Source organism: Carcharhinus amblyrhynchos, chromosome 34 (genome assembly GCF_965287045.1).
Source record: "Carcharhinus amblyrhynchos chromosome 34, sCarAmb.v2.hapA, whole genome shotgun sequence".
Taxonomy (NCBI): domain Eukaryota; kingdom Metazoa; phylum Chordata; class Chondrichthyes; order Carcharhiniformes; family Carcharhinidae; genus Carcharhinus; species Carcharhinus amblyrhynchos.
This window is the reverse complement of record NC_137357.1, coordinates 17,930,326-17,956,836: the sequence shown is the minus strand read 5'-3', so window position 1 is coordinate 17,956,836 and position 26,511 is coordinate 17,930,326. Positions and strand designations below refer to the sequence as shown.

Below are 26,511 nucleotides of genomic sequence, written 5' to 3'. Positions count from 1 at the left end.
TTGTGTGGTTTGTTGCACGATACTGCCCAGCATCCTGTGCCCAGAGGTTTGCATGTGAATTTGCATGTGCTGTTCCCTGCAGGGAGACTGTTTAATCCAGCAGCATTGAGGAGAAAGTGGTGACCAGTTACTCCTGACAGTAAATTAGTGCTAATCCTGAGTTATTCTCATTCCTTTCCCTGTGGCGTATCCAAATGGTGTGAGTGAGGCAGGAAGGAATTTTGGCACGGTAGTGCTGGAGAGAGCAGCGAGATTCGGATAACAAATGAAATAATAGGTTGTGCTATGAACATTCTGGACAGTTATGATTGGTTTCGTAGAATTGTAGAATCCCTACATCACGGAAGAAGGCCATTCAGCCCATTGAGTCTGTGGCAACTTTCTGACAGTGTGTTTATCCCACTAAACCCTCCACCTACATATCTGTGGACACTAAGGGGCAATGAACTATCCAACCAACCTGCACATGTTTGGAGTGTGGGAGGAAACTGGAGCAGTCAGAGGAAACCCACACAGACAGGGGGAGAACGTGCAATCTCCACACTCATGTTTAGAAAGTTAATTTATGAGTCTCAAGTCAGCTTACGTTAACGCTGCAAAGTTACTGTGAAAGTCACCACATTCCGGCCGGTGCTTGTTCAGGTGAACTGAGGGAGAATTTAGCATGACCAGTGCACCTCACCAGCACGTCTTTCGGACTGTGGGTGGAAATCTGAGCACCGAGAGGAAATCCACGCAGACATGGGGAGAAGGTGCAGACTCTGCAGATGGTAGCCCAACCCGGGAATCGAACCCGGGTCCCAGGTGCTGTGAGGCAGCAGTGCTGACCAGTGTGCACCATGCTGTACGTGTGGGATTGTTTGTGCGGATGGTCCCTTTAACATGTCTGAAAGATGTTCCAGATGATTGGAGAACAGGATATATCCGTTAACATGCTGTAATATTGAAAGTGAACCCTGCCTCTGAACATGCAGTACTTCAATTGTGTGGAAAAGTGCAGTTGGTGTTTCTTTGTATTGAAGATGATTTTGGCATCAATTACTCCACTAATAGTGATTTCCCTTTTCAGGATTTATGCTGGAACCAGATCCAGACAAACGACCTGACATTTACCAGGTGTCTCACTTTGCATTTAAACAAATCCGCAAAGAGTGTCCTGTCCAGAATGTCTCTGTAAGTCTACAAATAATCCAAAGTCTTATGTTGCATTAGAATCACGTAGAAAACATCATACACACACACGTACGTACACACACAAACACACGCACACGTATATATACACACACACACACACACACACACACGGCAAGTGGTGTTGTGGCAGCAAATTGTTTCCACTCGTTCTGTGATGTGGAATTTTGGGACCACCGCTCACCTTGTGCGTCTTCACATAATGAGTTCCTGTTGGTGTCCATCAAGGAGATGGTGCGAGCAGAGCAATTCTGAACAAGGTGGTGAAAACGACAGACACGATGGCCCTGATTCTGCTGGCAGGGCCAACAAGGCTTGCAGAGAAGCATTCCTCTTTGGCCTCAGGCCCGATCTTACGAGACTTGGGTGGCCGTGCTGGTGAAATCAGGACTGCTGAGTCCAAAAAGCCTATTACTAATCTTACCCCAATGCTTTACTTATAAACCTCCCTTCATGATAACTGAGTTATGTCAATGGATGTGGGATCAGCCTTGCCACAAAAAAGTAGCCTGTAGAATATTTGAAAGCTTGAGAAGTCCAGTGGACTGTTGAGTGACGAGCTTCAGCTAAACGAGGTACGAAGAATTGGATTGCGATATTAATGCAGTGTTCGTTCTTCAGTGGGTTCACAAGACTGAACTGATGACCTGAGCTCTGGCATGCACATCTTCTTGGGGAACGGTTTTCTGCAGCTGAAGTGATCAAAGTCTTTATGGACCTGAAGGTTTGACTTGTGGGAGAGAGGAATCGTGCTGAGTCAAATAGTCGAGCTATGATGATGAAAGCATGTATATGTCCCTGGATTTCACTGTTGATGTAACAATAGCTTTGTTTTACAGAACTCTCCCATTCCAGCCAAGCTTGTTGAGCCAGTAAAAGCCAGTGAAGCTGCAGCAAAGAAGACGCAACCCAAGGCGAGGTGAGCTATTTAATGCATCATCCTACCGAAAAATTAAGCAGATAAAGCACTTGGGTGGAAGCACTTCAGTCGTTGTGCAACAGCAGTGTCAGACTCTGGTTTTAGGTGTTCACCTGGTCCCAGAATCATAGAATCCCTACAATGCAGAAGGAGGCCATTCAGCTCATCGAGACTGTGCTGACCCCACCCAGCCCCTATTCCAGTAACCCCATATATTTAACCCTGCTAATCCCTGACACTAGGGTCAATTTAGCATGACTGATCAACCTTGGCCACATATCTTTGGACTGTGGGAGGAAACCGATGCTGACATGGGGAGAACATGCAGACTCCACACCAACAGTGACCTGAGGCTAGAATCAAACTCAGGTCCCTGTTGCTGTGAGGCAGCAGTGTTCACCACTGTACCACCAATCCTCCTGGGGGAAAGGCGTTGCGTTGCCAAACATTTTGGGTGACGATTGGGTTAGCCTTGTTTCAGCGTGACTGCAGTTTGACTTAGTTCCCTGCTGAAGGACTGACTCTTTGCATCAGAGGCATGACTCAGCTCCAAGTGCCATCCTTGTCAGTGAGCTTTGTCAGGCGACTCAATCAGATCCTTACAAAATGTCCACATGAATATTTGCCAATTTATACAGAGCCTCCAAGGGATTCAGGTCCAGTTAATGAGCTTGCAGTGCAGTGACTGTTGTCCAGAGAAAACTGCAAGTCATGCAGCTCCAAGCCAGTTACTGTTAATTCCAGTGTGGGATGTCGGAAAGATTAATTCAGTCAGCAAGTGGTGAGCTTGCCAGTGGCAAATTGCATAAGTCAGCTAAAGGGAAGGCTTGATTACACAGATGACAGAGAAAGGAATAGAAGGATATGCTGATTGCATTCGATGAAGTAAGATTTGTGTGGATCATGAACACTGACTCAAACCACTTGATCCGAAATGGTCTGTTTCCATCCTCTCAAACTCTGTGTTGTGTGAAGCACAGCATGGAGGCAAGGAGAATGCTTGCACAGTGGTGGCTTTTTGTGTGTTACTGGGCAGCCATCAGTACCAGGAAGTTCTCTGTTCCCAGGTGCTGAACCCACTGCCACTCCAGCTGTTGTCAGGGGAGACAGTGACTTTGTGATATTATCACTTGAATATTAATCCAGAAACTCAGCTGGTTGCCTTCCAAGCGCAACTAGTGATGGCTGACCAGCCAGCGATACCCATGTCCCACGAATGAACAATAAAAAAATGTATCGACAGTGATCGAACCAGATACCACCTCAGGGACTTTTTACTCACTCAACTCATTTACAAGGTATCTGGACCAGCATCAGGGTGGATAGTCAGAGGCTTTTTCCGAAGGTTAAAGTGTCAATTACAGGCGGGCACAGGTTCAAGGTGAGAACAGGGAGGGAATAGAGGGGTACTGTAAGGACACAAGGGTTTTGTTGAGTTTAGTTAGAGCATCATGATTGGAATTGGGTCTGTACTCGTTGGAGTTTAGAAGGATGAGGGGGGATCTTAATAGAGACGTATCAGACAATGAAGGGGATGGATAGGGTAGAGGTAGAGAGATTCTTCCCGCTTAGAAAGGATAACAGGACTAGAGGACACAGCCTCAAGATAAGTTGGGGGGGGGGGGGGGGGGTGCAGTTTAGATCAGAGTTGAGGAGGAACTTCTTCACTCAAAGGGTGGTGAATCTCTGGAATTCTCTGCTCGTTGAAGTGGTGGAGGCGACCTCGCTAAATATATTTAAGTCACAGGTAGATAGGTTTCTGACAGACAAGGGAATGAAGGGTTATGGGGAGAAAGCAGGAAAGTGGAACTGATCCACTTCAGATCAGGCACGATCTTATTGAGTGGCGGGGCAGGCTTGAAAGGCTCGATGACCTACTCCTGCTCCCATTTCTTATGTTCTTACATTGAAGGGCCGAAGGGCCTGTTCCTGTGCTTTACTTCTCTTTGTTCTGAGTGCTATAACCTGCAAGGCTACAGACAAGGTGCTGGGAAGTTGGGATTAAAGTGAGTAGCTCGTTTCTTTTTACTTTTTTTTTGGCTGGCACAGACAAGATGGGCTGCATGGCCTCTTTCTGCCTTGTAACTTTTCTATGGTTTGATGGCTTGTTTTCTCCTCTTCCTCCTTCTGCCATTGGCTTCACTTATGCGAAGGTGATGGCCCAGTGGTATTGTTGCTAGACCATTAATCCAGAAACTCAGCTAATGTTCTGGGGACCAGGGTTTGAATCCAACCGTGACAGATGGTGGAATTTGAATTCAGTAAAATACATCTGGAATTAAGAATCTACTGATGACCATGAAACCATTGTCAATTTTTGGAAAAACCCATCTGGTTCACTCATGTTCTGTTGAGAAGGAAATCTGCCATCTTTATAAAAGCAAGTTACTGCAGATGCTGGAATCGGAAACCAAAAGGGTCATCTGGACTCAAAACGTCAGCTCCTTGCTCTCCTTACACATGCCGCCAGACCTGCTGAAATTTTCCCACATTTTCTCTTTTGGAATCTGCCATCCTTTCCTGGCCTGGCCTACATGTGACTCCAGAGCCACAGCAATGTGGCTGCTCCAACCGCCCTCTGAAATGGCCAAGCAAACCACTCAGTTCAAGGGCAACTAGGGATGGGCAATGTATTCTGGCTCAGCCAGTCTCGCTCATGTCCCACGAATGAATTAAACGAAATAAAATCTGTGCGTGCGATGTGCACAGAGTTGTGTTCACCGTACTTACGTAAATCCATTGCACATGTGATTTGCCATCTGCCTTGAAACAAGAACTGATATTAATATGTCAGTTAATGGGTTGCTTCCATCAAACTTCCAATTCCTGCTTTGTGTGGAGAAGCTGTGTGGTCACTAGCAGAGAATTCTCTCTGCAACTCTTTAATTGTCTCTCTTTTTAATTGTTTGATGGCAGCATTTATTATTATTAAATGCTATTATTATCGTCTCAAGTAGTCTTACATTAACACTGCAGTGAAGTTACTGTAAAAATCCCTAAGTTGCCGCACTACGGCACCTGTTCAGGTACACTGAGGGAGAATTTAGCATGGCCACTGCATCTAACCAGCATGTCTTTTGGACTGTGCGTGCAGACACGCGGGGGAACATGCAAACTCCTCACTGACAGTGACCCGAGCCGAGAACGAGACAGGTCCCTCGTGCTATGAGGCAGCTGTGCTAACCACCATGCCACCCAGTGTTAATGTGCTCTGAAGAGAGAGACTTGAAGCCATTTTGATGAGAGCTGAAAAGGTGACATGTTTGCACTCTTGTAGCTAGTGAAGCAATTGATTTTGTTTCTGCTAATCGCTGAGGTGATAACCAGAGGTGCAAAATTATGACCAAGAACAGTTCTTAACATTATAATTTATAACCCCCTGTCATACTGTTGAAACTGCTTCTCTCTGTGAATCCTTGCCTGAAAAATAGGAATATTGAAGGTCCTGAGGAATGAGAAGCAGACTGGGATGAAATGGGCGGCACGGTAGCACTGCTGCTTCACAGTTCCAGGGACCTGGCTTTGATTCCCGGCTTGGGCCACTGTCTGTGTGGAGTCCACACAGTCCAAAGATGTGCAGTTTAGGTTGATTGGCCATGCTAAGATTGCCCCTTAGTGTCCTGAGATGTGTAGATTAGATTAGCGGGTAAAATAGATAGGGTTATGGGGTAGGGCCTGGGTGGGATTGTGGTCGATGCAGACTTGCTGGGTCAAATGGCCTCTTACTGCACTGTAGGGATTCGATGAGATCAAATTTTTCACGTCATGGCAATAGTGCAGACTACGGTGGTAAAAATGATTAGCAGCATTCAATTCTCCATTCTGTTCTCTTTGTTCCATTTGCACTTCATGTGAACAAGACTGTGGCTCTGAAATAGCAAAATTGTGGATTAGGGAATAGAGAGATGAATGCATGTTACAATGCAGTGAGTTTTGCCACACATTAAAATATGATTAAATATTGTCCTCGTTCCTCATCTCAGGCTCACAGACCCAACTCCTCCCACGGAGACCTCGATAGCTCCTCGCCAAAGGCCCAAAGCTGGACAGGCTCCAGCCAATCCAGGGATGCTCCCGATTCAACCTTCTCTCACACCACGAAAGAGGCCATCTACCCAGGCAGTCGTACCGCCAGCAGGTATGAATGAGTGCACTGTTGTTTTTGGCAGTTCATCGTACAGGAAATGGCCACTTACTATTAGCTGCTTCGTTTAGGATGATTCATGTGACAATTTTTGCTGTTCACTGTATTTTATTTATTCGTGTCAACAAGTAGGCTTACATTAACACTGCAATGAAGTGACTGTGAAAATCCCCTAGTTGCCACACTCCAGCGCTTGTTCGGGTGATCTTGATTTATTATTGTCACATGTGTTAGTATACATTGAAAAGTATTGTTTCTCACACGCCATACAGACAAAGCATACTGTAGATAGCAATGGAAAGGAGAGAGTGCAGAATGTAGTGTTACAGTCATAGATAGGGTGTGGAGAAAGATCAACTTAATGCAAAAGAAGTCCATTCAAAAGTCTGACAGCAGCAGGGAAGTAGCTATTGTTGAGTTGATTGGTAGTGACCTCAGACTTGGGTATTTTTTTCCAATGGAAGAAGATGGAAGAGAGAATGACCAGGGTGCATGCAGTCATTAGTTATGCCAGTTGCTTTGCCAAGGCAGCAGGAAGTGTAGACTGTCAATGGATGGGAAGCTAGTTTGTGTGATGGATTGGGCTTCATTGATGACCCTTTGTCGCTTCGTGTGGTCTTGGGCAGAGCAGAAGTCATACCAAGCTGTGATACAACCAGAAAGAATGCTTTGTATGGTGCATCTGTCAAAATTAGTGACAGTCACAGCTGACATGCCAAATTCCCTTCGTCTTCTGAGAAAGTAGAGGCATTGGTGGGCTTTCTCAACTGTTGTGTCAGGATGAGGACAAGGACAGGCTTTTGGTGATCTGGACACGTAAAACTTGAAGCTTTCGACCATTTCTACTTCCTCCCCATTGATGTAGACACAGGCATGTTCTCCACTATGCTTCATGAAGTCGGTGACTATCTCCTTGGTTTTGTTGACATTGAGGGAGTTTATTGCGGTTGCATCAGTTCACCAGATTCTCTATCTCATTCCTGTCTCATTCACTGAGGGAGAATTAGCATAGCCAATGCACCGAACCAGCACATTTTGCGTTAGTAATAGAAAGCTAATATGCAAGACTTTGAGAAATTAGACCAAGTATTATTATTTTTGATCCGTGCAATGAGAGTGGTCAAAATATTACAGCTTGCTGACCAATTGCAAAACCTTTCATGAATGAGCAGATGTGTAAATTCTCTGGTCTGATTCGACTCCAGTATATGGCAGTGAGAAGGGAAATTTTGAGTGTAGAAGGTTTCCTTGATTCACCCCCTCCACCCTTGTCAATCCCTGCAGTGAGCTGCACTGACTCCACTTCTCTGTCTCTACTGGTAAATGCAGCCTGGACCTTTTTGGGGAGTGGGAGGGTCTCCAGCTGTCTTTCAACTTGGTGCCCATTTAGGGAGGCCAACAGCTGTTTGAAATGAATCCTGCAGGGTTTATAAGATAAAGACAGATCAAGATACCTCATTGCAGGAAGGATATGGAAGCCATTGAAAGGGTGTAGAGGAGATTTAGAAGGATGTTACCTGGATTGGGTGGCATGCCTTATGAGGAGAGTTGAGAGAGCTCGATCTTTTCTCCTTGGAGAGATGAAGGATGAGAGGGGACCTGGTAGAGGTGTATAAGATGCTGAGAGGTATTGATCGGGTAGATTCGAAGGATCTAGATAGGCTGGGCGAATGGGCCAGGAAATGGCAAATGGAATTTAATGTTGGCAAGTGTGAGGTGGTCCACTTTGGTAGGAAGAATGGTAGGAAGGACTATTACTTACGTGGCGAAAAACTGCAGCAGGCGACGGTGCAGAGGGACCTCGGGGTCCTTGTGCATGAGTCGCAAAAACCCAGCCTGCAGGTGCAGCAGGTGGTCAGGAAGGCGAATGGGATGCTGGCCTTCATAGCGAGGGGGATTGAATATAAAAGTAGGGAGGTCTTGCTGCAGCTGTATAGGGCATTGGTGAGGCCGCAGCTGGAGTACTGTGTGCAGTTTTGGGCGCCGCACCTGCGCAAGGATATTTTGGCCTTGGAGGGAGTGCAGAGGAGGTTTACTCGGCTGATACCGGAGTTGAGGGGGTTGAGCTATGAGGAGAGGCTGAATAAACTAGGCTTGTACTCGTTAGAGTTTAGAAGAATGAGGGGAGATCTCATTGAGACGTATAAGATGATGAATGGGATGGATAGGATAGAGGTGGAAAGACTCTTCCCGCTCAAAAAAGACAGTAGGACTAGGGGGCACAGCCTCAAGATAAAGGGGGGGCGGTTCAGAACGGAGTTGAGGAGGAACTTCTTCACTCAAAGGGTGGTGAATCTCTGGAATTCTCTGCCCGTTGAAGTGGTGGAGGCTGCCTCGCTAAATATTTTTAAGAAGCGGGTTGATGGGTTTTTGATAAGAGAGGGGATTAAGGGTTATGGGGAGAGGGCGGGAATGTGGAACTGAGCCACGACAGATCAGCCATGATCTTATTGAATGGCGGGGCAGGCTCGAAGGGCCAGATGGCCTACTCCTGCTCCTATTTCTTATGTTCTTATGTTCTTAGATTCTCAGAGGCTTTTTTCCAGGGCTGAAATGGCTGCCACTCGAGGACACAGGTTTAAGGTGCTGGGGAGTAGGTACAGAGGAGATGTCAAGTGTAAGTTTTTCACTCAGAGGGTGGTGGGTGCATGGAATCGGCTGCCGGCAGTGGTGGTGGAGGCAGATTCGATAGGGTCTTTTCAGACACTTCTGGATGAGGACATGGGACTCAGTAGGATTGGGGGATATCGGTAAGCCTAGTCGGTAGAGATATGATTGGTGCAACTTGTGGGCATTCTCCTTGTTGGTCTTATTGTGTGAGGAACTTCCTGACACCCCTCAATCATTTGCGCTGGTTTGGCGGGTTTTGGGTTCAGCAGAAGCGATAGTCCATTGCATTTAACTCCCCTCACACTGGCTGCAGCTACATCCAAGTGGGGAGACCACACATTGAGATCAGGCACTTACCAACATGATGAGTTTCATGATGAGAACATCTTTCGGACTGTGGGCAGAAACCAGAGCACCTGGAGGAAACCCACGCAGGCATGGGGAGAACATGCAGACTGCACAAAGACAAGTACCCAAGCCGGGCATCGAACCTGGGTCCCTCGTGCTGTGAAGCAGCGGTGCTCATCACTGTGCTACTGTGCCGCCCGCTTGTCATGTTTTGTCAATGTCTTGTTATAATATTGGGCATGATTTTGCAAGTTGCCTGGAGGCCACATGTGTGCCTGCCCTGTCAGCTAACCAAATGGTGCAGAATGTGAATGAGACAGTGGAGGAGTGGTCAGACGACTGTGCTTAATCAAACAGCATGTTCACCAAGCAAGAATCTACATTCCTTGTCGAAACAAAATGGCTAATTTGAAGAAATTAATTCTATCAAAGCATGTGCCAAACTAACCTGGCCAGCACTAACTTTGATCCCAAAAGTGAATTTGTGGTCTTTCCAACAATAGTGTGCCAAATTGTCAATTTGTATTCATCCTTTCCCAAAGAAAATGAGCTTCCATCTTGCTGCCAAAACAACTGTTCCCCACTTATTATGTTATTAACATGTGAGATTACTAAATTAAACTGTCAAAAGCGATTTGTCTCCATTCATGTCGTGCGTATCTTGGGTGTCAGTGCCCAGTGTGTTAAAGACCGTGGAACAATTGACTACTTGGTTTCCTTCATTTGCTCCATGAATTTCCTTGGTAGCTGGACCCTTGACTCGATGATTGAAGTGCATATCCTGCACGTCACCACAATATCTGATGGCTTGTCTTCGATCCAGCCTTCATCTGTTACTTGGACGACTCATTCGTTAAAAGTGAACACAGTAAAACAAGGTTTTCAGACATCTCATAAACAATACAGTAATTATGGCACAGAAAGAGGCCAATTCAGCCCGTCATGTCTGTGCTGGCCAAAGTATAGAGAGAAATAAAGAAACTAGCCACACATATTTATCCCAATTTTCCAGCACCTGGTCTGTCGCAGGCTCCCTCACTGCAGGTCCAAGTACCTTGTAAATGAGTGGAGTGTTTCTGTCTCAACCGCCAGTTTGGGCAGTGAATTCCAGATCCCCATCAACCTCTGATTGGAAAAGATGATCCTCATGTCCTCTCTAATCCTTCTACCTTAAAACCGACATAAAAGCAAATTCCTGCGGATGCTGGAATCTGAAACTGAAAGATAAAATGCTGGAAAAATCTCAGCAGGCCTGGCAGCATCTGGAAAGAGAGGAAAGAGCTGACGTTTCAAGTCCAAATGACCCTTTGTCAAAGCTTAAGACCTATGCCCCCTGGTAACTGACCCTTCAGCTGAGGGAAATAGGTCTCTCCTGTCTACCCAATCTAAGCCCCTCAGAATATTCTACACTTCAATTAGGTCACTCGTCAGCCCCCTCTGTTCTCAGGAAAACGGCAGGAGCTCACACAATCTTTCCTCAAGGCTGCAATTTTCAAGCCCTGGCAGCATTCTTGTAAATCTCCTCTGCACTGCCTCAAGAGTAACTGTCTATGACCTGTCACGCAGCTTCCAGAACTGTGCACAAAATTTCAGCTGTGTCCTCACCAGCATTTTAAACAGTTCCAGCAAAATAGCCCTGCTTTTGTATTCAGTAGCCTAGCCAAGTAACAGAAAGAATTCAATATGCTTCCTTTACCACCTGTCCTGCCACCTTCAAGTACCTGTGAGCATCCTGTAGAGTTGGAATATTTCATTACATATTTCAATGAAACATGACTATCACTCTAGCAATGTTCTCACCTCTCATTCCCACATTCACACTCCATTCTATTTTTCCTTGTCCCTATTATTGACACGAATGTTACCAGTCCAACTCTGATCATCCTTCAATCTGAGCTGCAGATCTATTTGCTTGCAGCTTCTTCCTGCTCTCTGCATTAAAATTTAAACTTGTCATTCTCTTTCTCACTTGTGATTCAAGCTTTCGAAGGACCCCAAAGCATTGGCTGTTGCTCAGCTCCCTCGCTCTTCCCCCATTCCTTTTCCCATTTTTGAACATAGAAAAGTAGAAGATAGGAGCAGGAGGAGGCCACTTGGCCCTTCAAGCCTGCTCCGCCATTCATTACGATCATGGCTGATCATCCAATTCAATAGCCTAATCCTGCTTTCTCCCCATGAATTAAAACTGGGGAGTTTCCTGACAACCATCCGACTTACTTTGCCTTGTTTGCCACTGTGTATCATCTCGATTGCCACACAAAGGATCATAGGTGTGAAGTCAGTGATTCCCTCGATCCTCTCGTGCTACACCCTGTTCTCATGAGTTAGCAGATGTAAGTAACTGCTTCCTGGATTTTTTTAAAAAGAATTCCTGAAGTTTCATCCCATATCGCCGTCACCCCCATTCCTGCAGTTTGTTCACAATCGTACAGTACAGAAGGAGGCCATTCAGCCCATCGAGCCTACGCCAATCCCGTAACCCCACTTATTTTTCCTGCCAGCCTCACTGAAACTAAGGTCAATTTGGCATGGCCAATCAATCTCACCTGCACAGCTTTGGACTGTGGGAAGAAACCAAAGCATCCAGAAGAAACCCACGCAAACACGGAGAGAACGTGCAGCCTCCTCACAGACAGTGACCCAAGCCGTGAATCGGACCCAAGTCCCTGACGCTGTGAGGCAGCAGTGCTGATCATTGTGCCACTATGCCATCTTTCTTGTTGCTTTTGTTGCTGAGCTACCTTGGCTTGTACAGGTTGTCTTCTCAGCCGCTCCATTTATATGGTGTCCACTGAATCACTGTCACCAGAATCCACTTCATGCATTATTTTTATTGCTGCAGTGATAAAGCAGCAGATCAAAACATCCTTCAGCTGTCAGGAAGCGGGACATCATCCATCGACTCTGTCAATGCTTCCTGCTGCCTTGGGCAGACAGTCAGCATAATCAAGGATCTCACACACTCTAATCATACTCTCTTCCACCACCTTCCGTCAGAAAAAGATACAAAAATCTGAGGTCACATACCAACTGACTCAAGATCAACTGCCTTTCTGCTGCCACCAGACTTTTGAATGGAACTACCTTACATTACCTTGTAAGTTAATCTTTCTCTACACACTAGCTATGACTGTAACGCCCTATTCTGCACCCTCTCCTTTCCTACTCAGTGGGTGGCATGGCGGCATAGTGTTTAGCACTGCTGCCGCACAGCGTCAGAGACGCAGGTTCGATTCCGACTTCACTGTGCCGAGTTTGCATGTTCTCATGTCTGCGTGGGTTTCCTTCAAGTGCTCCTGTTTCCTCCCACAGTCCAAAGATATGCAGGTTAGATGTATTGGCCATGCTAAATTGCCCCATATTTTCAGGGGGATTAGCAGGATAAATACATGAGTTACGGGGATAGGGTCTGGGGGGGGATTATCGTCGATGCAGGCTCGATGGGCCAAATGGTTGCCTCCTGGACTGTAGGGATTCAATAATTCTAAGAACAGTGTGCTTTGTTTGGAGAATGCGCAAGAAACAATACTTTTCACTGTGGACCAATCTATGTGACAATAATAAATCCTTTTAGATTGTTCAGGTGTCTCTGCTTTGGCCATATTCCATATTCAGAGATAATCCTCTTGTGTAAGTGGCACTTGTCTAAAAACTGAATTAATCATGCATGACAGTGGGAGTCCATTTGGCCTGTTATGCTTATGCAGGCGTTTTAAAAGAGCTGCCCAGTTTCTCCCCACCCCTCTCCCAAACATGTAAGTTTCACTGATCCCAGTTCATGGCTGCCAGTCTTTTGAGAGTTCCAGTGGAATCCTTTTCTTCCACCTCCTCGAGAAGGTATTCAGACCTTCACGATCCTTAGTACGAAGAAATTTCTTCTCAACTCCCCTCTTGTTCTTTTGTAGGTAATTTTAAGCTAAGTATTCACCTCCGTGCCAGAGCAAACAGTTTTTTCCCTGCTTTACTCCTTGAAAATATGTCAATAGTTGAGAATTTATTTATTTATTTATATTAGTGTCACAAGTTGCTCTGAAAATCCCCGAGTCAACACACTCTGGCGCCTGTTTGGGTACACTGAGGGAGAATTTAGCATGGCGAATGCACCTAACCCATACATCTTCGGACTGTGGGAGGAAACCCACACAGACACAGGGGAGAACGTGCAGACTCCGCATAGGCAGTGACCTCGCATAGGCTGGGAATCGAACTGGGGTCCCTGGCGCTGCGAGGCAACAGTGCTAACCACTGTGCCACCGTGCCGCCCACACCTCTTTCATTGCTTGCTTTTTAAAGTTTTGGCAAGGTTGGAGAAACTTGGCTTGCTCTCAATAGAGCGGTGGAGGTTGAGGGGGCAACCTGATAGAAGTCTACAAGATAATGAGAAGCATGGACAAAGTGAATAGTCTGAAGCTTTTTCCCAGGTGGAAGAGTCAATTACTAGGGGGCACAGCTTTATGGTGCGAGGGGCAAGGTTTAAAAGAGATGTTCGAGGCAGATCCTTTACACAGTGAGTGCCTGGAACTCGCTGCTGGGGGAGGTAATGGAAGTGGATATGGTTGTGACTTTTAAGAGGCATCTGGACAAATACATGAATAGGACGGGAATAGAGGGATATGGTCCCTGGAAGGGTAGGGGTTTTAGTTCAGTCAGGCAGCATGGTCAGTGCAGGCTTGGAGGGACTGTTCCAGTGCTGTCATTGTCTTTGTTCTTCATTGTTCTTAATGGTACAGAAAGTTCTCTGATTTTGTGATTCTCGGCTGAGTTACCTGTCTGAGATATCCTTTTTGAAATAGGAATTCAAGTCGGGTGAAGATTTCAGTCTGATTTGTCTGAGGGCATGCCATTTCCGTCACTGCATCTTTTCCTAACCTCTTTCTGCGTTTCTCTGCAGGTGTCCTCCTCGGCAGCGGTCACAACGCTCAGCCCCCCGTCCTGCCGCAGCCTCAGCAGCAGCCCAAAGCTCAGTTGCAGCAGCCGCAACTGGTGCTGCAGCAGAAGCAGTCCCCAGCAACGGTGCAACAGAAGCAGGCGCAACCCCTGCCACAAGCAGGTGTGCAGCCTCCACCTGCCCCACAGCAAGCACCCGTGCAACCACAGCTCTTTGTGCAACAACCACAGCTCCTGCAGCAGCAACAGCAGCAGCAGCAGATGATGGCTCAGCAGGTGAGTGTTCCTGAGGCGGTGTCCAGAATACACACTGGAAATTAATCTCGTGTTCATGGTCGAGCGATGAACTGTTGTGTGTGAGCAATTGTATTTTTAGTTCTCCAGTCTCTCTCTCTCGCTTCTTACATTGGCAGAAGCTGGTCCAAAAGGGCAGCTCTTTCCTTTGGTTGTTGTTCCTTTCTGTTGTCTAAGTAGGGAAAAGACCGCAAATTGCCACAGGATGGCGTGGACGTGGTGAAAATGTTTCCACTGGTAGGAGAGACTGGGAACCGAGGGCACAGCCTCGGAGTAAAGGGCTTTAGAACCGAGATGAGGAGGAATTTCTTCAGCCAGAGAGTGGTAAATCTGTGGAACTCATTGCCACAGCAGCCTGTGGTGGCCAAGGCATTGTGTACATCTAAGACAGCGACAGATGGGTTCTTGATTAGTAAGGGGATTAAGGATTATGGGGTAAAGGCAGGAGAATGGGGATGAGAAACCTATCAGCCGTGATTGAATGGCGGAGCAAACTTGACAGGCCGAATGGCCTAGTTCTGCTCCTGTATCTTATGGCCTAAATTGTGCTGGAAACCAACCTGGCCCCATCAAGTCTCTGCGTTGTAAATGAAGAGAGGCTCAGTCGTTTGGACTTGTAATCCTTGGCATTTAGAAGAGTGAGGGCTGATGTAACTGAAGCAAGGGCTTCACAGGGCAGATACTGAGAAAGTGTTTCCCCCTGGTTGGGGAATCAAGATCACAGACTGACTTGGGACTTGGCTTGTTTGGACTGAGAGGACTTGAAGGTTTGGAAGTTATTAGAGGTATTCTTTTCCCCAGAGGGCTATGGATGCTCAGCCATTGAGTGCATTCAAGGGTAGATATTGAGTGATAAGGGATACTGGGAGAATCCGGGAAGCCAGATCAGTCATGGCCTCATTGAACAGCTGTTAACGCCAGGCGCAGAGGGTTCAGTGACTCCCCATTTTCCCCAGTCCCAACAGGGTTTTGAATTTCAAAGAGTGTACTTGCTAATTCTGTAGGTGTTAAACTGTTTACACACTGTTCATAAACAAAAAACAGTTGGACAGGTTTCCTAGAGTTTAATAAAGCAAGGGATTAGTTTTATTGTATTTAGGCCAATCTGGTAAAATAATGAAGTATGCATCAACTTTCGCTCGGAAAGGCAGTGGCTGAGTGGTATTGTCTCTGGACTAGTAATCCAGAGTAATGTTCTAGGGACCTGGGTTCAAATCCCACCTCGGCCGATGGTGAAATTTGAATTAAAAAAAACTTGAGTTCAAGGTCGAATGAAGACCACGAAAGCATTGTCAGTTGTCGTAAAAACCCATCCATGATTCCTGGTAGGAGAGAACCACCTTGTTGTCGAAAGTGTTGCGAGATTTATGAACTCCGCTGCTGTGGAGATTTCAGTGGACTGCATATGTCAACTGAGATTGAAGAACAATAGAAACTTACAGCACAGGAGAAGGCCATTTGGCCCATCTTGGCAATGCTAGTCCATTGAAAGAGTGATGCTGCTGAATTCCACACCTGCAAGCCTGTCAATCCCTTTGGAAATGAAGTGTGGCCTCTGCTTCCACCACTTTTCATCTGGTGGCGCATTCCAGGCCTCAACAACTCCGAACTCGTCGATTTAAATCTTGATCTTCCCTGTTCCTGAGCAGAGCACTGTGAACTTTACTGACCTCTCCTCTGAACTAAAGTTGTGCAGCCTGCCAGCACATTGCACCCCCCCATACCCTTTTCAGCCTTTAGATCTTCGCAAACGTATGATGCCTGGAATTGTCTAGTTGAAACCTCCTTAGTCATTTCTGAAGTTCGTGCATGATATCTGCTTTGATATCCTATTCCTCTCTTTTTGATTCAGCTTGTTTGTTGTTTTAATCATCTTCCTGTCGTCTTTAAGGATTTACAAAGGCACCGAGTTCCCTCTGCTCATCTATAATTTTCAAAATAGTGCAGTTTATTGTACACTGTCCCCTCAAACTTGTCTGCACTGAAGTTTACCTGCATGCTTCTGCCTGTTTCACGACCCCCTCTGTCACCCTGAAGCCTTTCACTGTCAGCATTACTACATGCTACTTGGGTAAGTTCCATAGCATCTAAAGACTTGATAATGCTACTCCGCACACCTGGATGAAAGTTGTTAAAAATTAAGGACTTGGGAAGCAGCGTGACAAAGTACTGCCCTGAAAAACATCTATCCACCACCATATTTTCTTCCTTTGACTGAACCAGCTTTGTGTTCATTCCATCACTTGCCACAAATCAGAATGACCGAAATCCATCCAACGTATACTTCTGTACTGCCCTTTGTCAAACGCCTTCCGAAGGCCCATCTCTTCAAAATGAGCACCACATTGATCAACTATCTGCTCTCACCTTATCAATGAATTCAATCAAGATGGGAAACTTGTGAGAATCATGATAGACACGCGTCCATGTTTGACCACCACAGGGAGCCTCAGAAATGAAACCAGGTGCCACAGCCATCAAGATCATAGAATTCCCCTGGTGCAGAAGAAGCCATTTGGGCATTCAAGCCTGCATCGACTCTCAGGCAGAGTATCTTGCCCAGGCCATCTCCCCTGCTCTTATCCCTTAAACCTAGCACATTTACCATGGCAAAACCATCTAACCTATACATCTTAGTGCACCAAGGGGCAATTTAGCATGGCCAATCCACCTAACCTGCACGTCTTTGGACTTGGGAAGAAACCAGAGCAGCCAGAAGAAAACCAAACAGACACAGAGAGAATGTGCAAACTCCACACGGTCACTGGAGGTCGGAATTGAACCCAGGTCTCTGTTGCTATGAGGCAGTGGTGCTCATCAGTGTGCCACCGTTCTGACCTTAATATAGAGACTAACTTGATGCAGATGTGCAGCAAGCCCATTGGTAATGTCTGTCCCGTGCCTGTGCCAAGGTCAGGGTCAGATTCCAAGGCAAACCTTTCAAACTATTGCACTGATGGCTGGTTGTGCCTTAACTTGTAACAGTGGGCAGAATGTCTCACCTGACCTGAGCTGCTCCAGCTTCCCTGGGGGAGTTGTCAAGTGAATTCTGCAGCTTGTATTAAGAGTGTTGTCCTCAGTTGACATTTCACCAGCCAAGAAGGTTCACACATGGCACGGAGTCCCGGCAGGAGGCAGTTGTGTGTTTTGAGACTTCATTAGTTGAAGTTGATACTTGAGTTAAAATGGTGCTCTTGGCAGTGTCCTCCTGTTGGCACGAAGGCAGAGTGAACAAAGATGGCCTGTGCAGGAGGGTAAAACGTTCCTGCAGGCTCAAAATCATTTGAAATCTCAAAACTATCTTTAACTTTTAGAGACAGGTACCATTTTGTCTTTGAAAAAGCATTGAGACGGTTCTGTGGGTAAGTTGTGTGTCGAGGGTTATGAGGCCAAAGCGGGCAATTGGGACTAACTTAGTGGTTTAAAAAAAAAGGGCAGCGTGAACACGTTGGGTTGAAGGGCCTGTTTCCATGCTCTAAAACTCTATGACTCTATAACATGGAGCTTTACCTTTTCAGTGTAATTCTATCCAGCAGGTTTATCCCTCTTTCAGGAAGCTTGTGTTAAATAGGGATAAGGAATCTCAACATTGACATCAACAAATGGAGAAAGCCATCCTTTATGATTTACTTTCTTTGTTTGCGTTCAGATTTATTCGTTCAGTCAGGTCTTTAATATTCCAATTTGGTTCATGTTTATTCTTTCGTGGAGTGTTCAGGTATCGCTGTCAATTTGTCAACTCAATTTGAACGACTGTTCAGTGCACACACAACTCCTGCAAGGCATTTCTTGCAGCAGTTCACTGATGGATTGGGACTGGTTTTTGCATCCATTCAGTCGCCTATCCAGCAAGAAGGTTGGTTGCACCCAAACTTCTGTCTCTCAGTCCCATGTCCCTCTAGGCATTGGCAGGTGGGCCATGGTGGTGGGGCGGCAGACATGAAAGTGGAGTTGAGACCACCACCAGATGAGCCGTGATCTTATCGAGTGGCAAAGCAAGCTTTGAAGGGCCGAGTGGCCTACTCCTGCTCGTAAGCCCTGTGTTCCTGTGACCGACATGACATCTTGGACGAGCTGATAGCAACCTTGGGCCTGAGGCGCTAGATCCTGAGTTTTGGGTGGCAGTCAGAGGCTGAGCAGATGATCCAAATGGGCACCACTGTGCAGTTGTGATGGAGTTAAGCTTTGAAGGCAAAACAAGGTCAAGTATGCCTGTTCAAGTTTACCTGGAAGATTTCATGCTGCTTCTCCTGTCTGAACAAGACCCTCACCCAGTCGTGCAGAGAAGGTATTAAAGCTTCCTTGGTGTTATTGTGGCACTAAACAGTTGCCATATTTCTGTCGTGTGGGCTCTGACTCAGTCACCAAGTCAGAGGTTATGGCCTCATTCAGGATTTGAGTACAAATATCTCGGCTGACCCTTCAACACAGCACTGAGGGTGTGCAGCACAATCTGGGATGCTGTTGGTCTGAAGAGACAGTAACCTGAAGCTCTGTCTGTCATCCCAGGTGGAGGTAAAACTCCTCACCATGTTATTTCAATCTGGAGCGGGGGTGTTATCTCCAGTGACCCGGCTAATATTCACCATTCAATTGATGCCCCCAGTTCAGGTTATCTAGTTGTAATCTCACAGCCATTTGTGGGAGCTGGCTGTGTGCAAACTGGATGACACATCTCCTGTATGAACTACAATAGTGACCAGACATCAAAATCATTCCATTGTGAAGCGTTTTGGGGCTGTATTGTGGGTGAGGTGGAAATGCTGGGCTTTATTACATACTGCATTCCAAATACGTTACTACATGGTATGAAGCATTGTAAGACAAGCTGTCATTCCAGTCAATATGAACTTGATCTGCTTGCTACAGAGGTGTGCTTATCTCTTTGCAATCCAGCTTCTCAGTGACATTGTGTGATATGATGTGATACATAATGCAGAGCCCTGTGTGCGTACTGGTCAGTCATGTTTTGGAAAGGGCGAAAATCCAGTCCTTGCTAAATGAGTTGTTCCACGTCCTTTCATTTTTAATCACTTCCTTTTGTGTTTCACCTCCTTGTTCTTCTCGAATTTTTTTTTAATTTTATCATTGTTTTTGAGTCTCTTTTGTTTTATTTGCATGTGTCTGTGCCAGTACCACGTCATGCAGCAAGCAATGCAACAGGCTCAGATGATGCAGAATTACTATCTCCAGCAACAGCAGATGCAGTACGTGAACCAGCCCGCTGCCACTGCCCAGCCACAGCTGACCTCAGCACCCCCCCAGCACACACCATTGCCCCCACAGCAGCAACATATCGCAGCACCACAAGCAGCACCTCAGGAACAGGGAATGGTAAGAGTTCACAGATGAATCCTTTAACTTGTAGAGAACATACATTCTTTATTATTTACACAGAGGATCTTTGTTCTCAACAGAAAAAGTACTGAGTGAGAGATGATTTTACTTAGTAAGCCTGCTGCAACTCCCAAGTCACATGCAATGGTGGACCAGTTTGAAATTTTGAATTAATATATTTTTATCTCAATAGATTAACCAAAGTTTGTCCTTACTTCCATCTTTAAAATTTCCTCAAATGTATTCTACATTTTACATTCACCAAAATGATAGGGAGTGGCATAGCTTGATCTTGGGTTCGGACATAACTTGGTACAACGTCAAGGGCCGCCAGGGACCTGGGTTCAATTCCAACCAAGGGTCACCGTCTGTATGGAGTTTGCACTTTCTCCCCCTGTCTTTTTGGGTTTCCTCTCGGTGCTCTAATTTCCTCCACACTCCAAAGATGTGCGAGTTAGGTTGATTGGATGTGCTAAATTAACCTCAGTGTCAGGGGGATTAGCAAGATAAATATGAGGGGTTACAGGAATAGGGCCTGGGTGGGATTGTGGTCAGTGCAGACTCGATGGGCTGAATGGCCTCCTTCTGCACTGTCGGGATTCTTTAATTCTATGATACTTGAGGGTTGTCCTTTCAGTCTGCAGTCGTGTTCTATGTATTATTTTCACCCCATCTCAGTTCCCAACTGCGGAACACCATTACATCCCACAGAACACGTAATGGTACCCAATTTTCTCGAACCCTGTACCTCCCCAATCTTGTCGACGGAGATCCAGAAAATCTTTGAAGGGACATCTGCAGCTTTGGAGGGGGAGAAAAAAGCTACATCTCTGCACCACCATTGAAGTTTGTTTCAACTTTGCCCGACATACTCAGGTCCTATGGCTTAGTTGGTTGAAGCATATGTCTAGTAAACAGGAGACCCTGAGTTCAAATCCGAGCAGAGTATTAACAGAGCATGCTGTTCTACACAGTTGCACAATGCGAAACACCCCTTTATTTGAGGGTGGCACGCATGATGGCACAGTGGTTAGCACTGCTGCCTCACAGCGCCAGGGACCTGGGTTCAATTCCAACCAAGGGTGACTGTCTGTATGGAGTTTGCACCTTCTCCCCGTGTCTGCTTGGGTGCTCTAATTTCCTTCACACTCCAAAGATGTGTGAGTTAGGTTGATTCCTGTGCTAAATTAACCTTAGTGTCGGGGGATTCGCAAGATAAATACAAGGGGTTTCAGGAATAGGGCCTGGGTGGGATTGTGGTCAGTGCAGACTTGATGGGCTGAATGACCTCCTTCTGCACTGTCAGGATTCTTTCATTCTTTGATACTTGAGGGTTGTCCTTTCAGTCTGGTTCAGTCTGCTTACATCTGAATAGTCCATCTTCCTCAGCAAAGTGAAGAACAAATCAAATCTGCCAAGTACTGCTCCATCAGCCTCCTCTCAACCAAGCAAAGTGATGGAAGATTTTATCGACAGTGCTGCCAAACAGCACTTAGGCAGTAATAGCACTCTCAGCTTGGGTCCCAGCAGGACCGCTCAGCTCCTGACTTCACCACAACCTTAAACCACGCCTTGGAGCAAAGAGCTGAATTCATCAGGGAAGGTGAGAATGACTATCCTTGACATCAAGGCAGCATTTAAACAGAGGTAGTGTCAAGAAGCTGTGTGAAAATTGAAGTCAATGGGAATTTGGTTGGAATCATATCTGTCACAAAGAAAAATGGTTGTGGTGATTGGAGGTCAGCCAACTCAGTCCCAGGACATCATTCCTCGGGGTAGTGTCTGAGGGCCAACTGTCTTCATCTGATTCATCAGTGACATTCCTTCCACAATGAGGTCAGAGGTAAACAATGTTAAGCACCATTTGCAACTCCTCAGAGAGTGAAGCAGGCAATGTCAGTGGACACTGGACTGCATTTAGGCCAGGGCAGATGCATGGCACACGTTACTTGTCATAAAATGACATATTCAGCAAGAGAGAATCTAACCATTTTCCCTTGACGTTCAGTGACTTTATCATTGTTGAATCCCCCACCCATCAACATGCTGGGGGTTACATTAACCAGAACCAGATTGGACCAGCCATTTAAGTCCTGCAGCTACTGGAGCTGTTCCAGTGACTGGGAGTTCTGCAACAAGTGGCTCACCACCTGACTCCCCAAACATGTCTCTTCAAAATTTAAGCCATGAGTGCCATGGAAACCCCCATACTTACCTGGGTGAATGCAGCTCCAACAGCCCTCAAGTCCAGCACCACCCAAGACAAAGCAGCCCACTTGATTGGCATTTGATCCACCACTTCCAACATCTACTCCCTCCACAGCCTACGTACAGTGGAAGCAGCATGTACCATCTACAAGATGTACTCTAGCAACTTACCAAAACTCTTCTGATGGCACCTTCCAAAGCTGTGAGCTCAACAACCGAGAAGGACAAGGGCAGCAGACACATGGGAAAGATCATCTGCGAGTTCCCCTCCAAGCCACACATCATCCTGACTCAGAAATACATCCCTGTTCCTTCACTGTGGCTGGGTCAAAATCCTGGAATACACTCCCTAACAGCACCATGGCTGTCGGAACATCGCATGGACTACAGCGGTTCAAGAAGGTAGCACCTCACCACCTTCTCAAGGACGATCGCGGAGTGGCCAAAAATGCTGAACTTGCCAACAACATACGCATACCATGCAAGAATTAATCAAACAAAAAATAGCAACCAAAGAGAGGAAATTGATTTGGTGAAATGTTAAATTAGTTCTTAAAAGTCTTAAATGGGAGTTTGCCCATATTTGATCTCTGTCCCCTAATTGTAGACTTGCCCATCAGGAGAAAGATCCTTTCAGCATTCATGTCCCTGATGGATCATCTCTGTTTCAGTAAGACCACCTCTTATCATTCAAAAATCCCATAGGTGTCAGCTCAGCTGCTTACCCTTTCCTCATTAGATAGCTCTTTCATCCCAGGAATCATTCAAGTGAACTTTCTCTGAACTGCTTCTAATGCATTTATATCCTTTCTAATTAAGGAAGCCAAACTGTACGCAGTACTCCAGGTGTCCTGTGCAGCTGTTGTAGTATTTCCCAGTGTTTTATTCCACTCTCTCTCAGTGAGCATTAACATTCCATTTGCCTTCCTAATTGCTTGCACTACCTGCATTTCTGTTCTTCATTCACTTGGCCACCCAGGGCACTTTTGTGCTGTAGAATTCTGCAGTCTCCATTGAAATAAACGACAGACTATTTTTCCATTCTTTCTGCCAAACTACATGCAAATTGGGAGCAGATGAAGGCCGCTTGGCCCCTTGAGCCTGCTCCGCCATTTAATAAGATCATGGCTGCTCTGACTGTAACTTCAACTCCACCATCCTGTCTATCCCTTCTCCTCAATAATCTTTCACCCCCCCCTTGTTAACAAGAGTCTGTCTCGCTCAGTCTTAAAAATATTAAAATACTCTGTTTCCACTGCCTTTTGATGAAGGGAATTTCACAGATGCATTACCCTCTGAACTAAGCCCATTCTCTCCTTTTATATTTAAGTGATGACCCCTTATTTTCAGAACCATAGAACCTCCAGTGAAGAAGGGAGCTAATCATCCCATCCAGTCTAGACTGACCACAAGTCCACCCAGGCACTATTCCCATAACCCCCATGCATTTGCCCAGCTAATTCCCCGACACTAAGGGGCAATTTAGCATCGCCAATCCAGCTAACCTGCGCAATTTTGGAGTGTGGGAGCAAACCGGAGGAAACCCACGCAGACAGGGGGAGAATGTGTGAACTCTGAACAGACAGCGACCCAAGCCAGGAATCGAACCCGGGTCCCTGGCGCTGTGAGACAGCAATGCTAACCTCTGTGCTGCCATGTCATCCCAAATAGTGACCTGTAGTTCTGGATTCTTCCACAGGACGAATCATAAGGCAATCCTCCCATTCCAAGGAACAGCCTCCAAAACATTCCCTGTACTGTTTGTGATGCACTTGTATCTTTCCTCAAATGAGGAGTACTCCAGACATGCTCTCACCAACTGAAGCATAACCCCTCCACTTTTGTGTTCAATCGTCCTCACCAGAAATAATAATATTCTTTAGCTTTCCTCATTCCTTGCTGTACTTGCATACCAATGTTTTGCGATTGTCTCTCAGAGCAAAGTGGACAAGCTCACCTTTTCTCACAATGTATTCCACCTCTCACATTTTTGCCCACTCGCTTAAACTATGGAAATGACTTTATAGATGCCCCCCAGTGTCCTCTGGTACCATGCATTCCTGCCTGTTCTTGTGTCACCAGCAAATTTTGCCACCCTATCCATTCAGTCGCTTGCTCCAAGTCATGGATACAGATTGTAAACAGTGGAGACACAGTGCACATCCCTTTGGATTCCAGGCTGTTAATTTACTCATCAAAGATAAAGTAGGGTGTGTGGAAACTAAGATTGAAGTTTCTTTTTGGGAGGAGTTGAATATTTGCAAGTTGTAAGTACCAGTAATTTTGGATAAATAGGTAGTATATCCCTGAAAGAATGTGTGGTCACGGAAAGCTTTAAAAGTATTGTGGTGCCTGAATGTGATTCTAAAGACAAGTTTTTACCCAGACTTAATTTAGCGAATGGATGCCAGTGACAGAATGCACTGATCTCTTTTTCTTTTTTGTCAATGTCTCTTGCAGAACCAGATTCAACAACAGCAGCAGCAATCACAAGTGGCACCGAACCAGTCTCCAAAAATGGTGCCAGTGTCACTGACCCCTCCATCATCCCCGAAGACCCAGCGTTCGGGCCACAGGAGGATCCTGAGTGACGTCACGTACAGCGCGGTCTTTGGTGTTCCCGTCAGTAAATCAACTCAGCTCCTGGCAGCTGCAGCTGCTGAGGCCGGATTAAACAAATCCAAGTAGGTTCACTTCTGTTTCTTTAAGTTAGTCAATATTTGAATGTTCAGCACAGTGACCAAAATGAAATCTCAACGCTGCATGGGGGGGGCCATTTGGCCTCTTAGGTTTGCACCAACTCTCTGCACAGTAACTTATCCAGGCCCAACAGCACCCCCCTCTCCTCCCTCCCTTCCCCATCCACCCCCCACCCCCCATACCCACCACCCACACCCCACACATATACACATACACACACACACACACACACACACACATTTACCATGGCTAATCGCCCTAACTGACACATCCTGGAACAGTAAGGCCCAATTTAGCATGGCCAGTGCACCTTACCTGGTATGTCTTTGGAGGAAACCGGAGCACCCAGAGGAAACCCATGCAGATATGGGGAGGACGGACAAACTCCACACACAGTCACTGAAGGCCGGAATCGAAACTGGGTTCCTGGCGCTGTGGGGCAGCAGTGCTAAACAATGTCACCCAACCACTTCCTGTCTCATTAAGAAATGAATTTCACAGTGCACAAAAAGGCCACTCAGCCCAGCAGCTCTGTTCTGGGTTTTGTATTCATTCGTGGGACATAGGCATTGCTGGCTGGCCAGCATTTATTGGCATCTCTAGATACCTGAGGGCAGTGAAGGGTCAACCACTTCGCCGTGGCTCTCGAGTCACATGTCGGCCAGATCAGGTAAGGACAGCAGATTTGCTTCCCTCAAAGACATTAGTGAACCAGTTGGGTTTTTCCGATAATCGACAATGGTTTCCTGGTCATCGACAGATTCTCAATTCGAGATCAATTTTTGATCAATTGGTCCAGTGGCCTAACGCATGGCAGTTGGAATTTAATTTAGATAAATGTGTGGTGCTGCATTTTGGTAGGCAGGCTATTGGGCAGTTGAGTGTCCAATTCTCATAGAAACATAAGATAAGAGCAGGAGGAGGCCAGTTGGCCCTTTGAGCCTGCTCTGCCATTCATCATGATCATGGCTGATCATCCAACTCAATCGTTTGATCCTGCTTTCTCCTTATAACCTTTGATCCCATTTGCCCCAAATTCTATATCCAGCTGCCTCTTGAATACATTCTCTGTTTAATGTCTGCCAAGAGTCAATGGGTAGCTCTTCAGCTGAGAAAGCACAGTTTATGTTTTTATTTGTGTTGGCTCAATCACAAATACTGAGGCCATTGCTGATCCAACTGAGGTCAGTACATGCAATATCGATCAGAAAGCCACTCTGGAACTGCCTGGCTTGATCCACACTGTGTGGTGTGATCCACTTGCCCGCAAAGTCAATAGAGTCATCCTGACTGAGTTTATGAATATGCTGGAGGGGCTTTTTAAATTTTTGTTGTTCATTTGTGGGACATGGGTGTGATTAGCTGGCCAGCATTTATTACCCATCCCTGGTTGCCCTTGAGAGCAATTGATACAACTTAGGGAGGGCACTTCAGAGGGCACTTGAGTGAGAGTCAGCCACATTGCTGTGGCTCTGGATGTACGCCAGACCAGGTAAGGATGGCAGATTTCCTTCCCTAAAGGACATTAGTGAACCAGATGAGTTTTCCAACAAGGATTTCATTGTCATGAGTAGATTCTTAATTCCAGATTTTTTTTTTTAATTGAATTCAAATTCCACCATCTGCCGTGACAGGATTCGAACCCAGATCCCCAGAACATGAGCTGAATTTGTGGATTAATAGTCCAGTCATAATACCACAAGGCCATCGCCTCTCCCGATTATCGTAGAATCCATAAAATCCCTGCAGGGCATAAGAAGGCCATTCAGCCCATCGAGTCTACGCCGACCATAATGACACACAGGCCTATTCCCCTAACCCCACATATTTATCACCATGTGTGCACTGGGCATTTAACTTTAAACCTGTTCCA

The 26,511-nt window shown here is 46.1% G+C and overlaps 1 protein-coding gene across 13 annotated transcripts in view; it reads left to right on the top strand.

The window, feature by feature from the left end:
• Positions 1 to 26,511, top strand: part of aak1b (AP2 associated kinase 1b) — a 126,077-nt gene that overhangs the window by 50,849 nt on the left and 48,717 nt on the right. For 11 of the 13 annotated variants that reach the window (XM_080217242.1, XM_080217236.1, XM_080217241.1 and 8 more), the window contains exons 8-13: positions 1,070 to 1,173; positions 2,031 to 2,110; positions 6,094 to 6,248; positions 14,104 to 14,375; positions 19,527 to 19,727; positions 24,399 to 24,622. In XM_080217242.1, coding sequence (XP_080073368.1) covers positions 1,070 to 1,173; positions 2,031 to 2,110; positions 6,094 to 6,248; positions 14,104 to 14,375; positions 19,527 to 19,727; positions 24,399 to 24,622 — 1,036 coding nt within the window. The remainder of the gene's footprint in view (positions 1 to 1,069; positions 1,174 to 2,030; positions 2,111 to 6,093; positions 6,249 to 14,103; positions 14,376 to 19,526; positions 19,728 to 24,398; positions 24,623 to 26,511) is intronic. The other 2 variants (XM_080217246.1, XM_080217239.1) reach the window with 1 other exon arrangement.